Here is a 19639-nt window from a genome sequence, read left to right as displayed (position 1 = left end):
CAGTCCACTTTGTGTCCCTCTAGTTCGACACCATCATAATTCACCCTCTTCTTTCTCTTCCTTTTCTTCCTTCTCCCCGCGGTCCGTATCTCCTCTCTCGCAGATGATCACCCTACCATCTCTGTATGCAGCCCATTTCCCTGCTTCTCTCGCTGCCATGACGTGTACCATACCTTCCCTCCGGTGTTCCTGCTGCAGGAGGGTGAAGTTATTGTCTAAGTAGATCCGGGTACCTTTCAAGGTCACCCTTGTGCTCATGAGGGTCTTCCTATCCATGGCTGTTCGGAGCTTCATCACAAGCGGCCTTGTGGGTGCATCGGGCTTACCAACTCTCCAAGCTGTCTCACATGTCAGGTTCACACCCATTTTGGTGAACAAAGCATTTGCATCTGCCATAGGAGTATCTCCTACTGTTAGGCCTCAGACTAAGACATTTAGGGCTTTAATGTTTCTCCTTTTATCCTCCTCTAGAGCATCTGAAATGAACTCTTTCTTGGGGACAGCAGTACCTTTCTTGACCACATCGCTCCATTCCAAGATTGCAGCCTCTCCTTTCTTGATTTTCTGGGTGAATTCAGCATGTTTACCCTTCATAGTGTCTTGCAAGAATGCCAAGTCTTTTTTGAGTTTTTCATTCTCAGATTTCAGTTCATTTATGATCTTGCATCCTTCTTCTGACGTCCCCTTTGCCCCTTTGAGCTGCCTCATTTGTTCCCTAATGATGTTTAGCTCCTCGTGTAGGGACAGCTGGAGCTCCCCTTCATCTCCGTGTGTGTTTGCTTTCAGTTTTGCATTCTCGTCTTGAAGACTAATCACCTGAGCTTCCAAGCTCTCTATCTTGGATGTAAGAAAACTGTTTTTCACGTCCATATCCCGCATCATATCCATCTGCATTTTCCCAATTTGCTTTGCCCATTTTGAATGCATTTCTTCTTGCCATCCCTTCATGTCGTCATTCATTTGAGCACGTATGTTTGAAAGCTCATCCTTCTTGTATTCTTCCAGTTTCTTTTGTAAGCAATCAATTTCAGCATCTTGTAGCTTACATACCTCTTTGATAGTAGATAGGCATGCTTTGACATTCCCATCCTCTACTTTCTGCCCTTTGGTCCAAATTATGCTGTATTTTCTATCCTTGTCCCCTCTGGTTTTCTGATCGGGTGAGCTTTCTATGGCCTCTTCTTTTTCTCTGATTTTTACTGATTTTCTGATCTTTGGACTGCCCACCACCTAAGGGCTGCCCATAACAAGTCTTTCTTGATTTGGTTCTTGATTTTTGCAGGTCAGGACCTGGTTGGAGCAGAGGTATAGGGCTGGAGTCGAGGCATGAGGGCTGTAGGGGCTGTGTACCCTGTCTTGGGTGGCAGCCCCTTGACGTTGGCGGGCCTGGGGCAGCCTTGAGCTTAGACACTAGGTACGGGGGGGCCTAGTAGCCCCTGCAGCCTGCGCAGGCCCTTGTGGCCTGCATTGCTGTAGCTGTTAGAAGGCGGGGGTGGCACGATAGAGAGGCGTAGCAGGTGGCACAACAGATGGCGAGGGATGGCGCAGCAGATGGCGGGGATGGCGCTGCAGATGGCGGGGGTGGCGCAGCAGTTCCAGGTGGCCCGGTGGCTTGTTACCAGCCGTGCAGCAGCAGGTAGCCCACGCGGGGGCTAGAAGACAGCCCACGGGGGCTGGATTGATCGCGCAACAGAGGGAGCCCATGCGGGGGGGCTAGGAGACAGCCCACGGGGGCCGAGGCTGATCACGCAGGGTAGGAGGCAGCCCGGGGGCTGAGGGAGGGAGGGGGCAAGGGAGAGAGAGAGAGAGAGAGAGAGTCTATTAACATCTACGGGAGACCAAGAGGTTTGTATAGGAAGGGAGAGAGGGAGGGGGTTTATATAGGAGGGCAGTCAGCCCCTAGAACTGGCTGACTTTTCCAGTCAGTCCAGTCTGTAAAAACCGACCTGGTCAGGGCCCTCTTTGGGGCTGAACCTGGGCCAACCATACCTGGCTGGTCTGGTCTATAAATAGCCCCCCTCTGGTGGCCTTTTGCTGCTGCTGGCTGGTCCTGGTACTGGTCCACATGCCTCCGTACCATGCTGGCGCAGTCCTCCATGCAGCAACTTAGCCTTAGCCCCTTTCCCCCTATAGTCTCCTGCCCCCTTGTCCCCTCAAAACGGGGGTTCACACGTGGGGCAGTGACTTTTCTAACAGACGCCACAGGGCCAAACCCGTGAGTGGATGACAGCACTCTATTGCCGCGTTTATGAAGGAGCAAATTGGCGCATGGTGGTGGGTTAGCAGCTGAACACTTAACATACCACGAGCTCTCAATGCCTCATATAAGAGATGCCGCATGCTGATAATCCGCTCTACCATGCTTTTGAGCTCAATGGTCCACTCTGTAAACAGATTCCTGAACGCCAAGAAGACATCTTTACGATCATTGTTACTCCATTGTCTCAGCCACCCTGATGCCCTGATGATGTTGATGATGATGATAAGGATGAGATTGATATGTAGTCGACCATTGATATGACTATGTTGTACTTAGTACTTAGTACTACCATTTTGCATTTTTGCATTTTGCATTGGTGTGGATGCTCGTTTTAGTAACTCCACCCTCACAGTTCGTTTGTACCAAGATTTTCACAGTTCGTTTGTACCAAGATTTTCACAGTCTCATAGACCCATTGGTCTTCCGAAGACTTTAATAAACTCTCTCTCTCTCTCTCTCTCTCTCTCTCTCTCTCTCTCTCTCCAGTGCCATGAAAAGGGATAGCTAGTTACAAATCATCACACTCTCTCTCTCTCTCTCTCTCTCTCGTAGGCTGCTGCTATGCTACGCTAGGCTCTCTATCCACTGCTGCTACGCCATGGCTCTCTATCCGCTGCTGCTACGGCATGGCGTCTCTCTCTGCTGTAATCTCTCTCTCTCTCTCTCTCTCTCTCTCTCTCAGGCTCTATGGCGTAGGCTGTCTCACAGGGTCGTCGTAGGTAGTTGTAGGTCGTCTCACAGGGTCATCGTAGGTCCATCTCATAGGGTCGTCGTAGGCTCGTCTGTCGTAGGCTCTCTGTCCGTCCGTCTGTCGTAGGTCCTGTGAGCTACTCATGCGTGGGGCTAACGTTGGTGCCTGTTGCTGCTACACTACGCCCACGTAACCTCTGCCATCAATGCCATTCCCCCCTCCCCCTTCACGTAGCCTGTCTACCAGCTCACGTAACCTCTCCATCAGCAACCCTTCATAGCCTCCCTCACGTCTCTCTCACTATGCCATTGCCTACGCCCATCCGTCGGTGCTGCCTACGCTCCCCCATCTTCATCCACATCAACACTTGCCACAAGCCACGCCAACAGCACGTGGCATAACACATGCTTGCCACGTCACTGTTGACATGTGGCACAACACATGCCTACCATGTCACTGCTGACACATGGCAGTGCCACATCAGCACATCAGGGCCCCCCTTGCTACGGTCACACGGGCTCCCACCGGATTGGCTCCAACTTGACAGAAAAGTGCAGAAGCAGAGAAAACATGTGAAGATTGTCTCTATTTCTGCATTTTCCAGTTCAGCAAATAAACAAGGGGAGATACTTACATTGCACAATGCCTACACGAGCATGTGTGGAGGACATTTGGGGGAAACAAGCACTTGAAAATGCCATGACAGCTTACACAACAGGAACCACTCCAAACATTATGTCCAATCTTCTCACCAGCCTCCAAAAGATATGCCTTGCATTGATTGAAAGAATCGATAGCTTGGAATCTACTAATGTGGCCCTCCTTGCTGAGAAGGCACATGTAGATAAAACACTAGCTGAATTGGAAAAGCATGGAGGGAAAATGCAGGAGGAATGGACGAAAGAAAGGGGCAAAAAGGAGGAATGGGAGAATGAAAAGGGTGAATGGATATGCGAGAGAACAACAAGCTCCAGGACAGGGTACATGCTTTGGAGATTGAATTGCAGCAAATTAAGGACATGAAAGCACCCCCGGAAGGAAATTGCAAAGCAATGGAGGAGCTGAAAACAGAAAGTGCCACTCTTAGGAAGGACATTGCCACCATGCAGGAAACAATGCAAGGCACACATGCTGAGCTTAAACAACAAATCAGCAAAGGGGAAGCTAAGATGTTGGAATGGAAGGATGTGGTAAAAAAGGGCACAACAGCCCCCAAAAAAGAATTTATCTCCAAAGCACTTGAGGAGGAAAAAAGGAGGACCAGCAAAGCATTAAATGTCTTAGTGAGGGGGCTTCCGATGGGAGACACTCCGATGCGAGATGCCAATATACTGTTCACCAAAATGGGAGTCAATCTCACTTGTGAGAGAGCCTGTAGGGTGGGTAAACCTGAGGCACCCTCCAAGCCACTAGTGCTGAAATTCCGGACAGCCATGGACAAGAAGACCCTCATGAGCACAAGGGGGACTTTGAAGGGAACCAGGATCTACCTGGATGACGACCTCACACTCTTACAACAGGAACATCGCAGGGAAGGTATGATAAAAGTAATAGCAGCAAGGGAAGCAGGGAAATGGGCTGTATATAGGGATGGTAGGGTTATTATTCGAGAAAGAGGAGATAAGGAAGATAAAGAAGAGAAGGAAGAGAAGGAAGAGAAGGAATTGTGACGGTGTCGAGCTCATAGGATGTGTGCACATACCGGATTGAAAATAGCACTATGGAATTGTAATGGCACATTATGGTCTAACCCAGGGGTTTCCTGGAGACATTATAATGATAGAGATATGATTTTCTACACCGAAACACATGAGATTCTAGAGCGAGGGCTGCCCACAGTGACTAGATACACATGGGAATCAGCTCACAAAAGAGAGTTGAGAAGAGATAGCGGAGTTCGAGGCTCCGGTGGAGTGGCTGTCCTTTTCATATCACAATTGAGACCACTCATTTCGATGGTTCGGAGAGAGGAGCATGCACGACACGTGGATACGAGTTCAGCTCCCAGATGATTGGCCTATCTTCATTGCAGTGTGCTACGTTCCTCCAGACACGTCATCCTATTCACAAGAGATCACTACAGATGGACACAGTCCATATAAGACCAGATCCAGGATGACATCACGGAGTTTTCTAGACAAGGAGACACTCTCCTACTAGGGAACTTCAATGCACGGACAGGAAATAGATAGGTGGGCCTACTTGACTTCTCAGATGATGACAGAGACCCACACATAGTCCCGGAACTAGATGCAGCTGAGCCTGGGATAGTAAGGCATTCTGCAGATACCCCACATGTGATAGGGTATGGACGACATCTGCTTGAGCTGGAGGCAATCCACGACCTGATCATCTTTAATGGCCTTCACAGATGGCAATCTTCTAGGAGACTCACTTGCTTCGCGGTGGATCTAGTACAGTGGACTATCTACTGGGCCCACTAGACTTTGTCTCACGGATACAAGATTTCGCCATACCCCCCCCCCCCACTCAAAGCTGATCACTCATACTTCACCTTCCATATCGCCACCACCACGCCAACCACAGCAAGAGCTCCCCCCATGCCCCCACGCACTCAGATCCACTTTGAACGTGCTTTTAACCAAGTATACATGAGCCATCTAGCCAAGGAGCTCCCAGCTATACTTGGAGATGACATAGACCTCACCAACGCCTCCAACACCCTTGTCTCAATGGTACAGGATGCTGCTATCAGATCTTTTCCCACGACCCGATCCAAGCGGGGCCAGAGATGGGAAGATGCCTCGGAACCCTTGGTTCGACAACGAGTGCAGAGAGGCGAGAGCCCACTTCACACAGCAGCAGACTTTGAGTCATCTGACGCCACCTGAAGCACAGAGGATCTATCGACGACTGACGCGCCGTAAGAGACGGGCTTTCCTCACACATAGGATGGATGAGATTGTCAGATCATTTGGAGGACACCCGACCACTGGATGGGGATTTCTATCAGAGGGGAAGCCACCTATCCCCATTTCTAACCCAGATGTGTGGCACATGTATGCATGCTGCCTCTATGATGCCCAAATGCAGACACCGCCGGATATGTCATCCACGCCTACGCCCACCACTTGTCATCTGTTCACCACACAAAATGTATGGGCTGCACTTCATCGTCTACAAAATCGAAGAGCGCAGGACCATGAGGGCTTCCGGACTTAGCACTTTGCACATGGACAAGAGGTCCTAGCACACAGATGTTCAACCGGGCTGTTTGTCACGGATTTCCACCTTCTTTGAGTACCACCACTATTGTACCGATGCACAAAGCCAGGGACCCTATGGAGACGTGGAACTATCGGACCCTTATGATTGGCCACACTCTGGCCAAGATTTATGATTCAGTTCTAGAGAGGGAACTCAGCAGTCATACAGAGGCTCGAGGGCAACAAGCACTAGGACAGGCAAGATTCCGGAGACAACACTCTACCCTGGATCACATCTTCACTTTGAGGGCTATCATTGAGGAGGCGAGGTCTCCACACCAAAAAGTCTACACATGCTTCGTAGACTTTCGGAAGGCTTTTGACACTGTCCCACGATCCCGCATGATCAAGAGGTTACAAGAGCTGCAAATTCCAAAGACACTGATATGGGGGGTGATGAGCCTATATGAGTCAGTCAGAGGCCGAGTTCATGTCCTAGGAGGCCTATCAGATTGGGTCGAGAGTACGGTTGGAGTGAAGCAGGGATGCCGACTCTCTTTGGGCTGTACATTGATGAGATCACCTCTTTCATAGACCACCTAGGGGGCGAAGGATCACCACTGGCCGATCTCATGATATAGATATTGCTATACGCTAATGACATAGTCCTCATCTCATCCTTAGCGGAGGGGCTGCAGAGACACTTGGAGGCCCTAGAGGTGTTCTGTACTTGGGAAGACCAAGGTTATGGTCTTCAATAGTCTTCAATACCTCACATGCAATAATCCGACGACTCAATCTCACTTATCGAACCAAGCCCATGGAGATAGTGCAGTCATACATATATTTGGGAGCAGTCTTCACAGGACCCCTTTTCACTATGACACATGCAGCCCAGGCACGACTCACACAAGGACGGGGTGCTCTGGCCCAATTGGGAGACAGTGTTTCCAGGCACACTTTCAAGATACGCTAGTGCGACCGACTGCCATGTATGCAACACTTTTTTGGGGAAGTGATCTACCGATAGCAATGTGGAAGACATTTGAGCGGTTACAAGTCACCATGGGATCTAGGATGATTCGGAGCAAGCCCTCAGTCCCGCATGAGATAGTACACGCAGAGTTCGCCATGACACCACTTTCAGACAGTGACTTTCATCCATAGAGTCTGGGACTTACCCCATTGGAAACTACCGAGGCTGGCTCTGGAGTCATCCAAACGACTAGCTGAGGGTGGGGCAGACACATGGTATGCATGTACATCCACATGGTTTGCCAAACACGGGATTCAAATGGACAGGCTCCCCCCCTTCCAATATAGTTTGGACTGAGTCGATCCCGCGAGATGAGATTAAGTGTATCATACGGTTAGATCTTTTCCAGCTCCACACATCTCGAGCTTGGGGGGGAGATCAAGAGCTCCCCACCAAGACACAATTCTACCGTGACAATTTCATGAATGTCTCAAAGGAGGGATTCATCATCACACCCCTTTATCTCGAGGACAGAAGAGTCTCACATGCGCTGAGGATCGCCATTGGGCAGATGTGGGTTTCATCCCATCAACTGAGGATTGAGACAGGGAGAGCAGCACGTATACCTAGAGAGCAGCGGACCTGCACGCTATGCACACTGGGAGTGGGTGAGATAGAGGAACACTTTCTTTGCACCTGCCCACCCTACTACAAGATCCGAGGACAATACCACTGCCTCTATCAGAACGGGAATGGCTTCGGCCCACTATCACGCTTGATCCATTTCCATGACCAGGTCTGCATTGGGCTCTACCTGCTTGAGATGCGCCGACACAGGGAGACCTTGCTACAACAGATCAAAAAGCAACAGGAGGCAATCACACCACAGGATGCAAAGGCTGACCACAGACAGCGGCACGTCACAGATTTTATGCATTCGAGTCAACTCCAGGACACAATGGGGTGAAGGAGGAGGAGCTAGCTGCTATGCGGGCAGTCTGGATTAGCAAGAGAGGACTGCAGAGGCCACCCACGACACAGAGACCGCCCAGAGCACACTCAATTGAGGTTTGCCCTATCACAGCTTTCCTCAGAGGGGACCGTCCGAGACGAGGGGTCACTCTAAACATAACTCAGCAGGTTCAAAGATCGAGGAGACCATGCCCCCCTCCAATGCCACAGTATGAGACAGCCAGACAGACTCAAATTCGAGACATTTTCACCGCTCATAGACGAGCCACCACAGTGCCCGGTTTCGGTTTGAGTTTCCAATCCAATTCCAGTTCTCAACCTACTCCTGATAGCAAATAGCACATGATATGATATGATTTTATTTCTTTTTGTACTTGTTTTTGTTTGAGCCATTGAGCTCTTTTTATTTCAGCATAGTACTCAGCAAAGGGTCTTAGCGCGCCCTTTGCATCAGCCCCTTGTGGCTTGTATGAGTTTTTCTCTTTGGTGTCACTTTGTCCCATAGGCCCACGAGGCCTTCTGTGGACGTTAATATTTCTTTCTTTCTTTCTTTCTCTGTCTCTCTCTCTCTCTCAGCCTTTTGCCTCAGCCCACAGTGGCTTGTATGGGTTACATATTTTTGTAGCTTGTCTCGTAGACCCGCAAGGTCTCCTGAAGACATTGATACACCTTTCTTTCTTTCTTTCTCTCTCAGGGCAGAGGGGCAGGCAGGGTTCCGACATAATCATGGGACAATGGACCACATACTTACACTTAGGAGTGTCATAGAGGAAGCTCGAGCACCGAAGCAAAGGGTCTATTGCTGTTTTGTGGATTTCCGCAAAGCCTTTGATACAGCACCACGCGCACGCCTCATCAAGCGGTTACAGGAGCTGGGTTATGGCCAAGAGATTGTCTGGGCTGTTATGGCATTATACAAGAGGGTTTCCGGCAGAGTTCGGACGGGCAATGGATGGACCGATGAGATCATGAGCACCATTAGGGTCAAACAAGGTTGCCCACTTTCTCCGACCTTGTTTGGCCTTTATATAGACGAGCTTGAGTCTTTTATGAGGACTCCAGGGGGAGATGGATGCTCTCTTGCCGGCTCCTTGCTCCAGATTCTATTATATGTTGATGACGTGGTGCTCTTATCTTAGGGGCTCCAGTGAGGTTCAGTGAGATTCGGGTGATTGGTTTTGGCTGACCAGAGTAGGTCACTCAAAGCATGTGGAGGAGGTGGCCTTTTACTCTTACACAACACGTATAGGACGATGTCTTCAGTTGAAAGCGTTGGCCTGGACTCCTTTCAAAGAGAAACATTGGGTAAGGCAGCATCTGCCTCAGGACGTCAAAACTACACTAGTTTCACTGGAAAATTTCTAGTAAAATTCATGTTATTAATGCTAGGATGAAGGAGTCAATTTCTCATGTAGATGATAATAGTGGACAACCTAATGATAGAAGCACTATTGTGACTTTCAGTCCCTTATCTCATTTGTTGCATTCATGCGTGCTCATGCATTCATCTATTCTATATATGTTTAGGCCTTTCAATGTTGGGTTCATGGGACTTAACCTCGACGTTAAGGTCCCCTTCAAAGTACTTCTCTGTCTTCACATGCAGATCAACAACCTCTTTGAGTACCTAACAATGCATGCTTACAAGAAAGAAAGCTTCAAAAGAAACTTTCTTCAGCCAAAGCATTTAGTAGGATTAGTAATACAGGCCATATGCAGACATACCACCAGTTGAAGCTTATTGAAGAAAAAAAGCTCAAGGAAAAGAACTAAAGGTGGAACTGGCCTGAACAAGCATCCACAACTTACCCTTAAAAGTTTATAGAGTTGCTCCATGTGAGGTCCAAAATTATTATTAAATGATTGAGGGTCACCTAAACACAGGAGAAGGCTCACCAATGGGTATCCCACCTACATCAGCAAAGCATTGATCAAGTCAGAAGCAAATTGTGAACCATGCCAAATAGAAATGAGCAAAAAGTTTCTTTATCCTACAAACTAATACATTCATGCATGTGCAAAAGTAAAGTGTGCAAGAATAGTAGCAATTACTTACAATTATGTGTTTGCTTTGCTTTTCCATCCAATGCATAAGCTGAGCACGGAAACGAAGCACAGCGTCGTACCATAAGTTTAAAGCCGCATCTACACCAGAAGGTGGCCATTTACCTTTCCCAGCATCAGCAACTGGTGCAAGTATGCTAAAAAGCATATTGCATAGAGCATGATGCAGTTCAGTTTTCTTCTTCGCTGGAGTGCGAGTGAGAGGATTTGCTTTTGCGACGAAGGAAGTTGATGCATTCAATGCCCCAACTGTGTTTACCTATGATTACCATTGACCAGTTAAGAACAATGTCCAACAAAAGACAATAATCACAAAACGAAATAGAGACTCTTTAGACATGCACATTTCCTGTTTTCACAAACTCAATGTTTTGTCAACAATATGCAAATCTGTTTGCATTCTCTCCTCTTCTTGTGAATTTTGTATGAGTTTGTCCAGATTTGATTTCCTAAAGCTATTAAAGAAGCATTTGACCACAATTGTTCTCGCTTGGCAATGATAATCACGTGTATGCATACAAGTAAAGTATCATTGCCAAGAGAGAATAGTTGTGGTCAAATGCTTCTTTAATAGCTTTAGAAAGTCAAATCTGGACGACATTGAAATACGCAAGGAGTGTAGCACTAATAAGATGAGAGGAGAGAATGCAAACAAATTTGCATAATGTCCACCAAAACATTGAGTTTGTGAAAACAGGAAACGTGCACGTCTAAAAGAGTCTATTTTTGCACCGGCATTCTTGATTAGGAAGCATTCAAATACTAATATTTTAATTATCTATGAATCCCATGACATGCCCAGTGCACACCCCAGGGTTTATCCCTTGGCAAAATTTGTACAAACATATCCATAAAAAATGCACGATGGTAATTAGTTAAAATTTTCATGGATTGATTAGCACTGTTACCGAAACAGCATGACTCAAATTGTGAAAAATTCCAAGAAAACTAATCTCCGGAATAGGATGCTCACCCCTAACTTCAAATAGCGCATCCCATGAATAATATTAAGAGTTTCACTCCTTGCAACACTCGTATCAATGCGTCGAGCATTGAGTTCATTGAAGAAACGCTCCGTTACAGAGCTGAATCTGGAAAGGGAACACAAAAACTAAGTCACAATTAGTAATGAGTACCTCAAAATTGTCAGGCCATTAGCGTATATTTCTGTATGGAAAAGTTCTTGAGCAACATTATTCAAATTTCTAAGCCAATAAAGGAGACAGCGAGACTCTCTCAAAGAGATGGCCATTTTTTTCCCTTTTGAAGGTCGAGATGGGTGGCTGGAAAGGGGACCAACATGGGGGCACGGGGAGTTTTACAATTTGTGCACACTCCTCAATTCCTTTTTTATCCATGCTTCCAAAACATCAATAGTATCAATAGCTACATGCAGTCATTAACCTTTGATACTTTTAGTGACACCACAATGAATCCCAAATGGTACAAAGGGACTATAAGAACCTGATTCTTGACAAAGCTCCCAGAAGACGTGCTACAAGATCAAGCAGAAGACCTCTTAAGTCAACAAGTGATGGATAATCTGTCCGGCTCACAACCCTAAAAAGAAGACAAACACACACAGATTTATATACATCAGAATGCCTGTACAAATCACATGACACTATTCAAGTCTAATCACCCCTAAAGGTTAATAAAGACATGAGGATATGAGTGAGAAAACCTGTCTGCATTAATAAGCCAGTCAAAAATAAAGTTCTCCAGTCCTTTCCAGGAATATTCTGTCCGATACAAACCATGCACATAACTCATTATGTCGGAGCATCCTCAGTCAGCTAATTGGAATATTGAAGACTCTAAAGACGTAGCTCAAGGAGCTCAGAAAATTTTCAACCCTACCTGTAAGACCTTCTTGTGGACAACATTCGACAAAGCGTATGCATGCAGAACAGAAGATGCATTCCACCGCCAACTGTAGAAACAGCCATCAAAGTTATATGTCATAATTGTTAAAGAATTTCATTGCCTGGCAACTCAATGATTGCAATGAATGTGAAATTTCCAAGCATCCAACCAGGCATGATCCCATATGTCACAGCTCACAAAACACTCAAGACAATTAATTGTTCACGTACTTTTCGTTGGAATGTTGAGGCATCATTTGCACCCTTTGGTGATTCGCTGCACCAGAAGGAAAAAATATAATCAATGGACATTTTGATCTAAGATACCTCATTACTTCACAAAAGTCATATCGACAACCTGCAGGCTACCATTAAATTCTTAACAAATTGCAACCATATAGGAAGCCCTCAAAAAGAGAAAAAACAATGGAAAAAAATTTTCATCTACTTTTACACTCCCTTTCTCATCCTAAGAATTACCTTCATAAAGTGTATCCTCTCACCGCTACAACCAAGAATACTGTATTGAAAGGAACCCCCACTGTCACTCTGTCCTCCAATTGCTTCCGTCTCAGCCATGAATCACGAAAATGCCCCTCCACACAGCAACCATGCTCATAGGTAACAGATAGCAGTGGTGTTTGCTCTCCAATTGTGCTTCTATCATTCACGAGTGCCCTACATACCAGCTAATAAAGGCCACTTACCCCTAGGAAGGTCTCCACGCACAAGCATCCATGAAAAACTTCACGGGACCTTGAAAGGCACCCTAAGCCACCCACTATATCTCTTAAAAATCTTACAGACCTGCCTTCCTCTCTCCAAAAACAAGCCCTAGAAAGCATGCACTACCACTGACATGATGAAATGCATCTTTAACCAGGTCAGCATGAGTGAGGAAGAGAACAGATACGATCTTCAACTCAAACAAGCCAAAACCATTCCTTTCAATGGCACTGACCAAACAAAAGAATCAACAGTCCCCTGACCATAACCTCCACATCAGATTACTCTCAGTCTGCATCTCCTTAGACTATTTGCTGGGTCCTTCTTCGATATCCAACATAAATAAGGCAACAAGATGAATGCTCATAAAGAATTCATAAGGCCTGCCTCAGATGCGCAGCTTGGAAAAGAAAGAGAGAGAGAGAGAGAGAGAGAGAGAGAGCGAGAGGACTTGGATGTGCAGCAGGGACAAGAGGGGGAGAGAGAGAGAGAGGGGGGGGGGGGCAGACAACTTGTAGCAAAGAAATGTATAGTAGGGAAAAAAGCACTAAAAGCCAGAAGGGCAAGTGCCAACATTGAATCCTTAGGCCCTAGAAAGGTGACATGCCTAAGAGCACCCTTTTAAATAACTGTTTAGAATGCCAACATGAATGAGCCTATCCTAAATACTCACATCAGAGTCTATGCTAGCCACTTTCACACAAGAGGGTACTCCCACATGGAAAGTGACACATATATGGAGCCTGATTGTCATCCTGTGATGGAGGAAACTAATCCTGTCAAACTTCCATCCTCTCTCCTTTTTTTCCAAGGTAGCCATGACTAGACAAATCAACACATCTGTAGCAAGAAGCCTAAGAAATAAGAATCTGCTCCATGCTTCAATGAATGCAGCTAGACCCAATGTCATAGATTACTCACATCTCTGACTTTCTTCAAGTGCATATTTAGACAGCCGAAAGCAGCACAGTAAAAAGCATACGAAAAAGGAATATGTTATGCTTGTCTCCTTGCTCTCACAAACTTCACAATATGCTAAAGAAACACATGTTGACATATTTGTCATGCCTATGATGAGGTTAGGGAGGGAAGCATATTTGTCATGCCTATGATGAGGTTAGGGAGGGAAGCCTATCACAAGGTCCTTGGACTGTGGTGGAAAGAGCCATACAGGGTTGGTACTAATTTTCAAGGGTCTGAGAAACCATGCCATATTGCAGTCTCCCTTAGAGCCTGGAGTTTGCGCCTATGACTTCTCAGATACCTTACAAGAGGTGCAGAGTCTGTTTTTGGAGGTGGTCAGTTCCAAGGAGCAAAAAACAATAAGGAGCAAGGTTCCATATTCAAGATGGATGGAGAGCACCAAAAATGAGCTTTTTAAGACACAACATTGGAGAAAGCTGAAATGAATTGCACACAACTTTGAAATACAATGAAACAGTGGGTATTTAGGAAACCCTAGAACTAGATCCAGTCCTCGAGCGACACATGACATAGTGCCACATGTACAGTGCAAATAAAATATTATTGTGTAACTTTCTTTTGGTAGATCTGTTTTATACCAGGCTGCTGCTCCTGCTCCCATTGCTGCCCCCCGACCTCATCTCCCTGCTGCCCCAGCTTCCCCCCGCTGCACCTCCACCTCACCTTCCCCCCTTCGCCCTCTTTCCTTCTCCCTCTTATGCCGTTCTCCAGGCCTCTTCCCCCCGCCTTTGCCTCGTCAAAGCTGACCCATTTGCTGTTTTCCCAGCCCACTGGCTGGCCTTGGTTCCATAGGCACTGTTCACGCCCCCCCCCTCCCCCCGCCCCTTCATCTTCTGTGCCAGATCGTGTTGACCCCTTGGAGCTCCCCCTTCCTGTTTGTGGCATTTTTTGGAGCTGATATGCTGCTGTGCCTCTTCCAGGGGCACCCTGAGCAGGTCGTGATTGGATTAGACACCTGTGGGACTGATCTTCAAGTGCATTCTCAGTTCGGGCTGTTTTTGGGTGCTCCTAGGCTCTCGCCACAGCCTGAAAAAGTGACCGGCACATTTGAAGTGGGGCTGGACTTTCTCTTCAGGGTAGAGTTCATGGTGGAGAACTCGTCTCTGTCATAGATCATGGAGGTTAAGGGTTGAGGCAGCCTCCTGAAAGCTCCTTTGAAAGAGTTTCTTCAGGCCCATTTGCAGCTCGCTGGTTCCAGCTTTGGGTGGCTCTCTTTTTACCCTTTTTCGCCATCTTCTATAGTGTTTGGAGCAGCTTCTTTGGCCAAACTGATGGCTGGCCCTTCTTTGCAATTTTATTTACCTTTCTCCCTCTCCCCACCCCGCCATTTCCCTCTTCACAGTGGTGAGTTTATTGCTTGAATTGGAGAAGAACTTTCTTGGTAGTGACCCTCGGTCTGGCCAGAGGGGCTCATCATGGCAGCACCCTGGACTCCCCATGCCGTCAAGTTCCTTCTCTCTCCTGCAGACAAGAGACAGGTGGAAAGCAATACAATCACTCCAGGACAAAGCAGTGATGAGCAGGATTGTGGGCCTCACTCCTACGAGTTGCCAGGTGTGCAATTGGATCTAGGCAAGCTCAGCATTAGGAGGTGACCATATCCAAGATGTCACCATCTATGGGAGAGGGGTCTTCCTACTCTAGGGGAGCTCCCCCAGCACCACGCTGGCCCATGTGGAGCAGAGTGCTCTTTTCCTCGGCCCACAGTAGGTGTACTTCGTGCCTTGGTACCACGGTTTCAATGAGTGCCCCTAGACTCTGCTCAAGGAGATGATTCTTGAGACTCTCAATGGCGGAGAGCTCAAGCAGTGCATCAAAATTTTGGGGCTGCTAGGGCAAGTGATACAAGCAACAGGGAATATTATGATTGATTTTGGGGCTGGTAGGCAAGTGATACAAGCAACCGGGAATATTATGATTGATGATATTCACTGGCATGGTTATAGTTGAGGCTCTGATAATGTCAACTTTGTGTACATTTTATTAATAATTGCCATGGCTATGTCATTAACTGTAGTATTCACACAATTATCAAGATGGCCTTCTTATGTGGCTAAGGTGCCCACTAGGGTTTCGATGGAACCCTTGGGTCTTGATGACACCAAATGGTACGGATGTACCAACAAACGATGCATTGTTGCCGATATTGATTAATACACTCATGGTTTTAGGTCCTAGGGGGTGTAGGACAGGGAAAGGTGTACTAATGGTAAATTTATGCATCATAGACAAGGGTAGAGTTAAATGTGGTCTTTTTAATGAGTGGACTCTCAGGGTATTCCTCTTCATGTGTCAACATGCATGGCACATGCTTTCTCAACTGCATTGTATGCCTGTGTGCTCTTTGCATGCAAGCGTCAACATAGCAACAGATTCCCTCATTGGGGCACTTTTCCCCCAGTGGAGGGCCAATCTGGTGTAATCTTGTCTCTGTGATTCTGCAATTTCTGAATTTAGAATGCACATTTGCTGCAATTTGTACAATTGGTTCATAACAGGGTCATCAGTCTGTAGGCTGCCAATCCTTGCACTGGACCCGACAGCTGCCTAAGGCTGACACAACCTGCCCTGGCCACATGGCAGCCTGATAACATCTATTGCCTGTACAGCATACATGCATGGTTGTCTGCTGTCTGCATGGCAGTGTACTGTCTGCTTGCTGATGTGGCAACCTGCATGGCTGCCCATATGTCTGCTGATGTGGCAGTCTGCAGGGGTTGCATGTATCTGCTGCTCCCAAAATGCCTGCTGCAGTCCCAGATCTTCTCTTGGGAGTTTGGCACCCTTGCGACTGCCCTAGGCCTCAGCAGATGGCCGCAGGCTGAGGAATGCCCGGTGACACTTTCATTACCCAGAATGAAAATGGAGTACTTGGTCAGCCTTAAGAAGTATAAACTTTTCTGCCAGATTATAATATGTACAGTCGAATATTCAAGCATACAGTAATTCTTGATATCAAAGTAACAGCTTTCTTCATAGTCCTATATGAGTAATATTTCACAAGCCATAAAGAAAAGACTACAGTTACATATATAATTACCTCTCCCTCCATTTTGAGAGTGCTTCAAGAAGAGGCACGGGAGTATAATGTGCTGCCATAGCAAGCGAGTCAAGAACCTGTTCATAAGCTGGATCTGAGGCTCGCAGATATTGGCCATCCTGCATAGGACAGAAAAAAAATGTCAGCACTTTGTGGGCGTTGTCAAAATCAAACTCCAATTTCATAAGGCGCCTTGAAAATCTAGAACAGCAGCCAGTATATCTTTTCTAGCATTTTCTTTCCAATGGTTTTTTTATTAGGTGATAAAATGCAGCCTCCTGCTAGTTTAAAAGCCACATTGTGATATCACCACTCAAACTCCCAAAACAACTGAACAATGTCCAATATCCAAGAGATTTACCAAAAGTGAACCATAACCTTGGCCTCATCATTCTTAGGCATAAGTGTTTTCAACGAGACGTGATTATTACAACTGAAGCCTAGCTCTCAATACAAAGAAACAAGTCTTGTGACTTACCATTGAAAAATATCTACAACTTTAAACTAACCAACTTTCAGAAGCCTACATAGTACACAGATGAAAAGCCTAGGTTTAATCGATGATAGCACACTTTCATTTTCATCAAATATAAATTCCGCTTTACGAAGTCATAGATCCTTTGTATATCTGCGCTTGAGCTTAAAGAATATATTTACGTACATAACCATAAGCTGACTTTCGGTCTTCGATGATTTGATCTACTGCAAAGACTTTGTCTTTTGTGCGCAACACAGAAAATGTTAAAGGTTTGCCATAAATTATCTCAGCAAGAGCTTTACCTATAGAAGAATGAATTTATATTATAGTAAGCAAATTCTACCATGGGTAGATACTTTTCCTATAACCGTGGATGATCATGGACATAACACCTCAATAACTCCAACAACATTTTGTTCAATGCCTCACTTTGTCCATCTAATTCTGAATAATAAGATGATGAAAATTCCAACTTAGTGCCCAGATTATCAAATAAAGCTTTCCAAAAATTGCTAGTGAATTTTTTGTCACTATCTGCAACAATAGGTTGAGGTATGCCATGATGAACAAAAATAAATTTGATGAAAAGTGTAGCTGCGTCAATTGCCTTAAGAGTCTTCTTAAAAGGAATGAAGTGAGCTTGCTTACTGAATCTATCAACCACAATCCAGATCATATCATGTCCTTAAGTAGATTTGGGAAAACCTGTAATGAAATCCATGGCAATATGCTCCCATGGTGCTTCAGGTATGAGTAATGGCTGAAATAGTCCTTGAGGCTTTTGTCTATCATACTTAGTCTTTTGACAAATTAAACAAGAAGCAACATCCTGAAAAACATCTTATCATTTGCAGACAATAAAAATAGCTCTCAAGCTGTCCAAGAGTTAGAGATACTCGTCTATGACCAGCAAAAGCATGACTACGGCATTCTTCAATTACTTTTGGCCTCAAATCTATTGTTACACAGATCCTATTCTGATTCCACAAATACCCATCACGAAGATGATAGTCTTATGGCCTCCACCTGGATTTAATTCCGCCCATATGTTGGAAAAGTTCGGATTGTCTTTGTATTGTTCCGCAATCACTATAAGCTCGTCGTGGTGAGCTGTTCAGATTGCATTAACTTGTGGTCTTCGAGATAACGCATTGGTAACCACATTTTCTTTACCTGGAATATGTTGAATCTGAAATTTGAAAACGGCTAAAAAGTTAGCCTCCCGTATGTGTTTCTCTCACACTAATGAGAAAGTACAGGACACTTTGATGATCAGTTTGAATCAAGAATCAACCCCTAACAAATAATGCCTCCAAACTTTCAAAGCATGGATAATTGCATATATCTAGATGAATCCAGGAACATGCCCAAACTCATCCTCTAAAAACACAACACAATGTGCAGTTTCAATCTCATGATAGTCACTCATAAGGTTGAAATCATGAACTCCATCACTCATACGATTGACATCCCCACTGACGTCATCAACACCCAACAGTGGGTGTAGACCATAGTATAAACATATGCTCTCACACATACAAATCCACACACCCAGACTCAGCCGTGACAAAGGCTAATCAAAAAGTAGCTCACATTCTCTTCATTCAAGCTACAACTGCTTGTGGAGACTATACGATTTCATTTTAGTCTCTCCCAAACGAGCATCTACACAATTCTTTTTTATACACATCATATTTCAATTTTGCATCTCTGAGCCTTCCATTTTCATAAGCAATGGCATGTCCTTGCAAAAGATTGGCTCCGATGCAGCCTGCTGGAAAGGTCACCTCCCCATCTGTAAGCCCCCATATGAGGAGAGCGTGGGGGAGGGAGACCTAGGGCAAGATGTGCCCAAGAGAAAAGAAAGAGAGGGAGCTGCCACATGGGCAGCACCTCACATCAAAGAAGAGAAAGATCATGGACCCCCCACACCACACTGTGTGAGCTCCTGAGCTATTCTATCAGTCTTCCGCTGTGCGTACCCTCTGTTGGTCAATTTCTAACACAGCCTCCACTAGCATTAGCTTTAACTACAAATGATTTCTGCAAATCTGGCATCACTAAAACTGAAGCTAAGGTTAGTGCGTCCTTCATCAATTGAAAAGCAGATTACTCTTTTCACCCCATGTACAAACTGCACCTTTTCTTGTTAAATCATGAAAAGAAATGGCTTTATGAGCAAAGTGATGGATGAATCTTCTATAATACGAGCATAATCTAAGTAAAGATCACACTTTATGTACTCCACTTGGCGTATAATCGAGATCCTCGAAGATGGCGTCCTAATCGTCCATCTGTGTGCTTGCTTCCAGTCTAGCACGATTTCTGGTGAAGTAGGCATATCCAATTCGTCGGGGCGACATTTACTATTGAGAGTTATCCGACAATTTCTCGCCATGTAAGAGAAAAATATCAA

The 19639-nt window shown here is 45.8% G+C and overlaps 1 protein-coding gene across 2 annotated transcripts in view; it reads right to left on the bottom strand.

Annotated features, from left to right (window-relative positions):
• Window positions 1-19639, bottom strand: part of LOC147891732 (ARM repeat superfamily protein) — a 99873-nt gene that overhangs the window by 65186 nt on the left and 15048 nt on the right. Inside the window, exons 1-9 of one of the 2 annotated variants that reach the window (XM_087388700.1) lie at window positions 18250-18349; window positions 16746-16864; window positions 12227-12272; window positions 11991-12063; window positions 11815-11872; window positions 11595-11690; window positions 11104-11221; window positions 10123-10389; window positions 9876-9977 (exon numbers count right to left, since the gene is read on the bottom strand). In XM_087388700.1, the coding sequence (XP_087244826.1) occupies window positions 9876-9977; window positions 10123-10389; window positions 11104-11221; window positions 11595-11690; window positions 11815-11872; window positions 11991-12063; window positions 12227-12272; window positions 16746-16804 (819 nt within the window). In that variant the 5' untranslated portion in view covers window positions 16805-16864; window positions 18250-18349. Of the gene's footprint in view, window positions 1-9875; window positions 9978-10122; window positions 10390-11103; window positions 11222-11594; window positions 11691-11814; window positions 11873-11990; window positions 12064-12226; window positions 12273-16745; window positions 16865-18249; window positions 18350-19639 lie in introns of those variants that run through there. The other variant, XM_087388699.1, reaches the window with a different exon arrangement.

Source organism: Dipteris shenzhenensis, chromosome 17, assembly GCF_047967505.1.
Source record: "Dipteris shenzhenensis isolate YYH24624 ecotype China chromosome 17, Dip_SZ_1.0, whole genome shotgun sequence".
In the NCBI taxonomy this organism is placed as follows: Eukaryota; Viridiplantae; Streptophyta; class Polypodiopsida; order Gleicheniales; family Dipteridaceae; genus Dipteris; species Dipteris shenzhenensis.
Note: the sequence above shows the minus strand (reverse complement) of the source record. Positions and strands in the feature narration are given on the sequence as shown.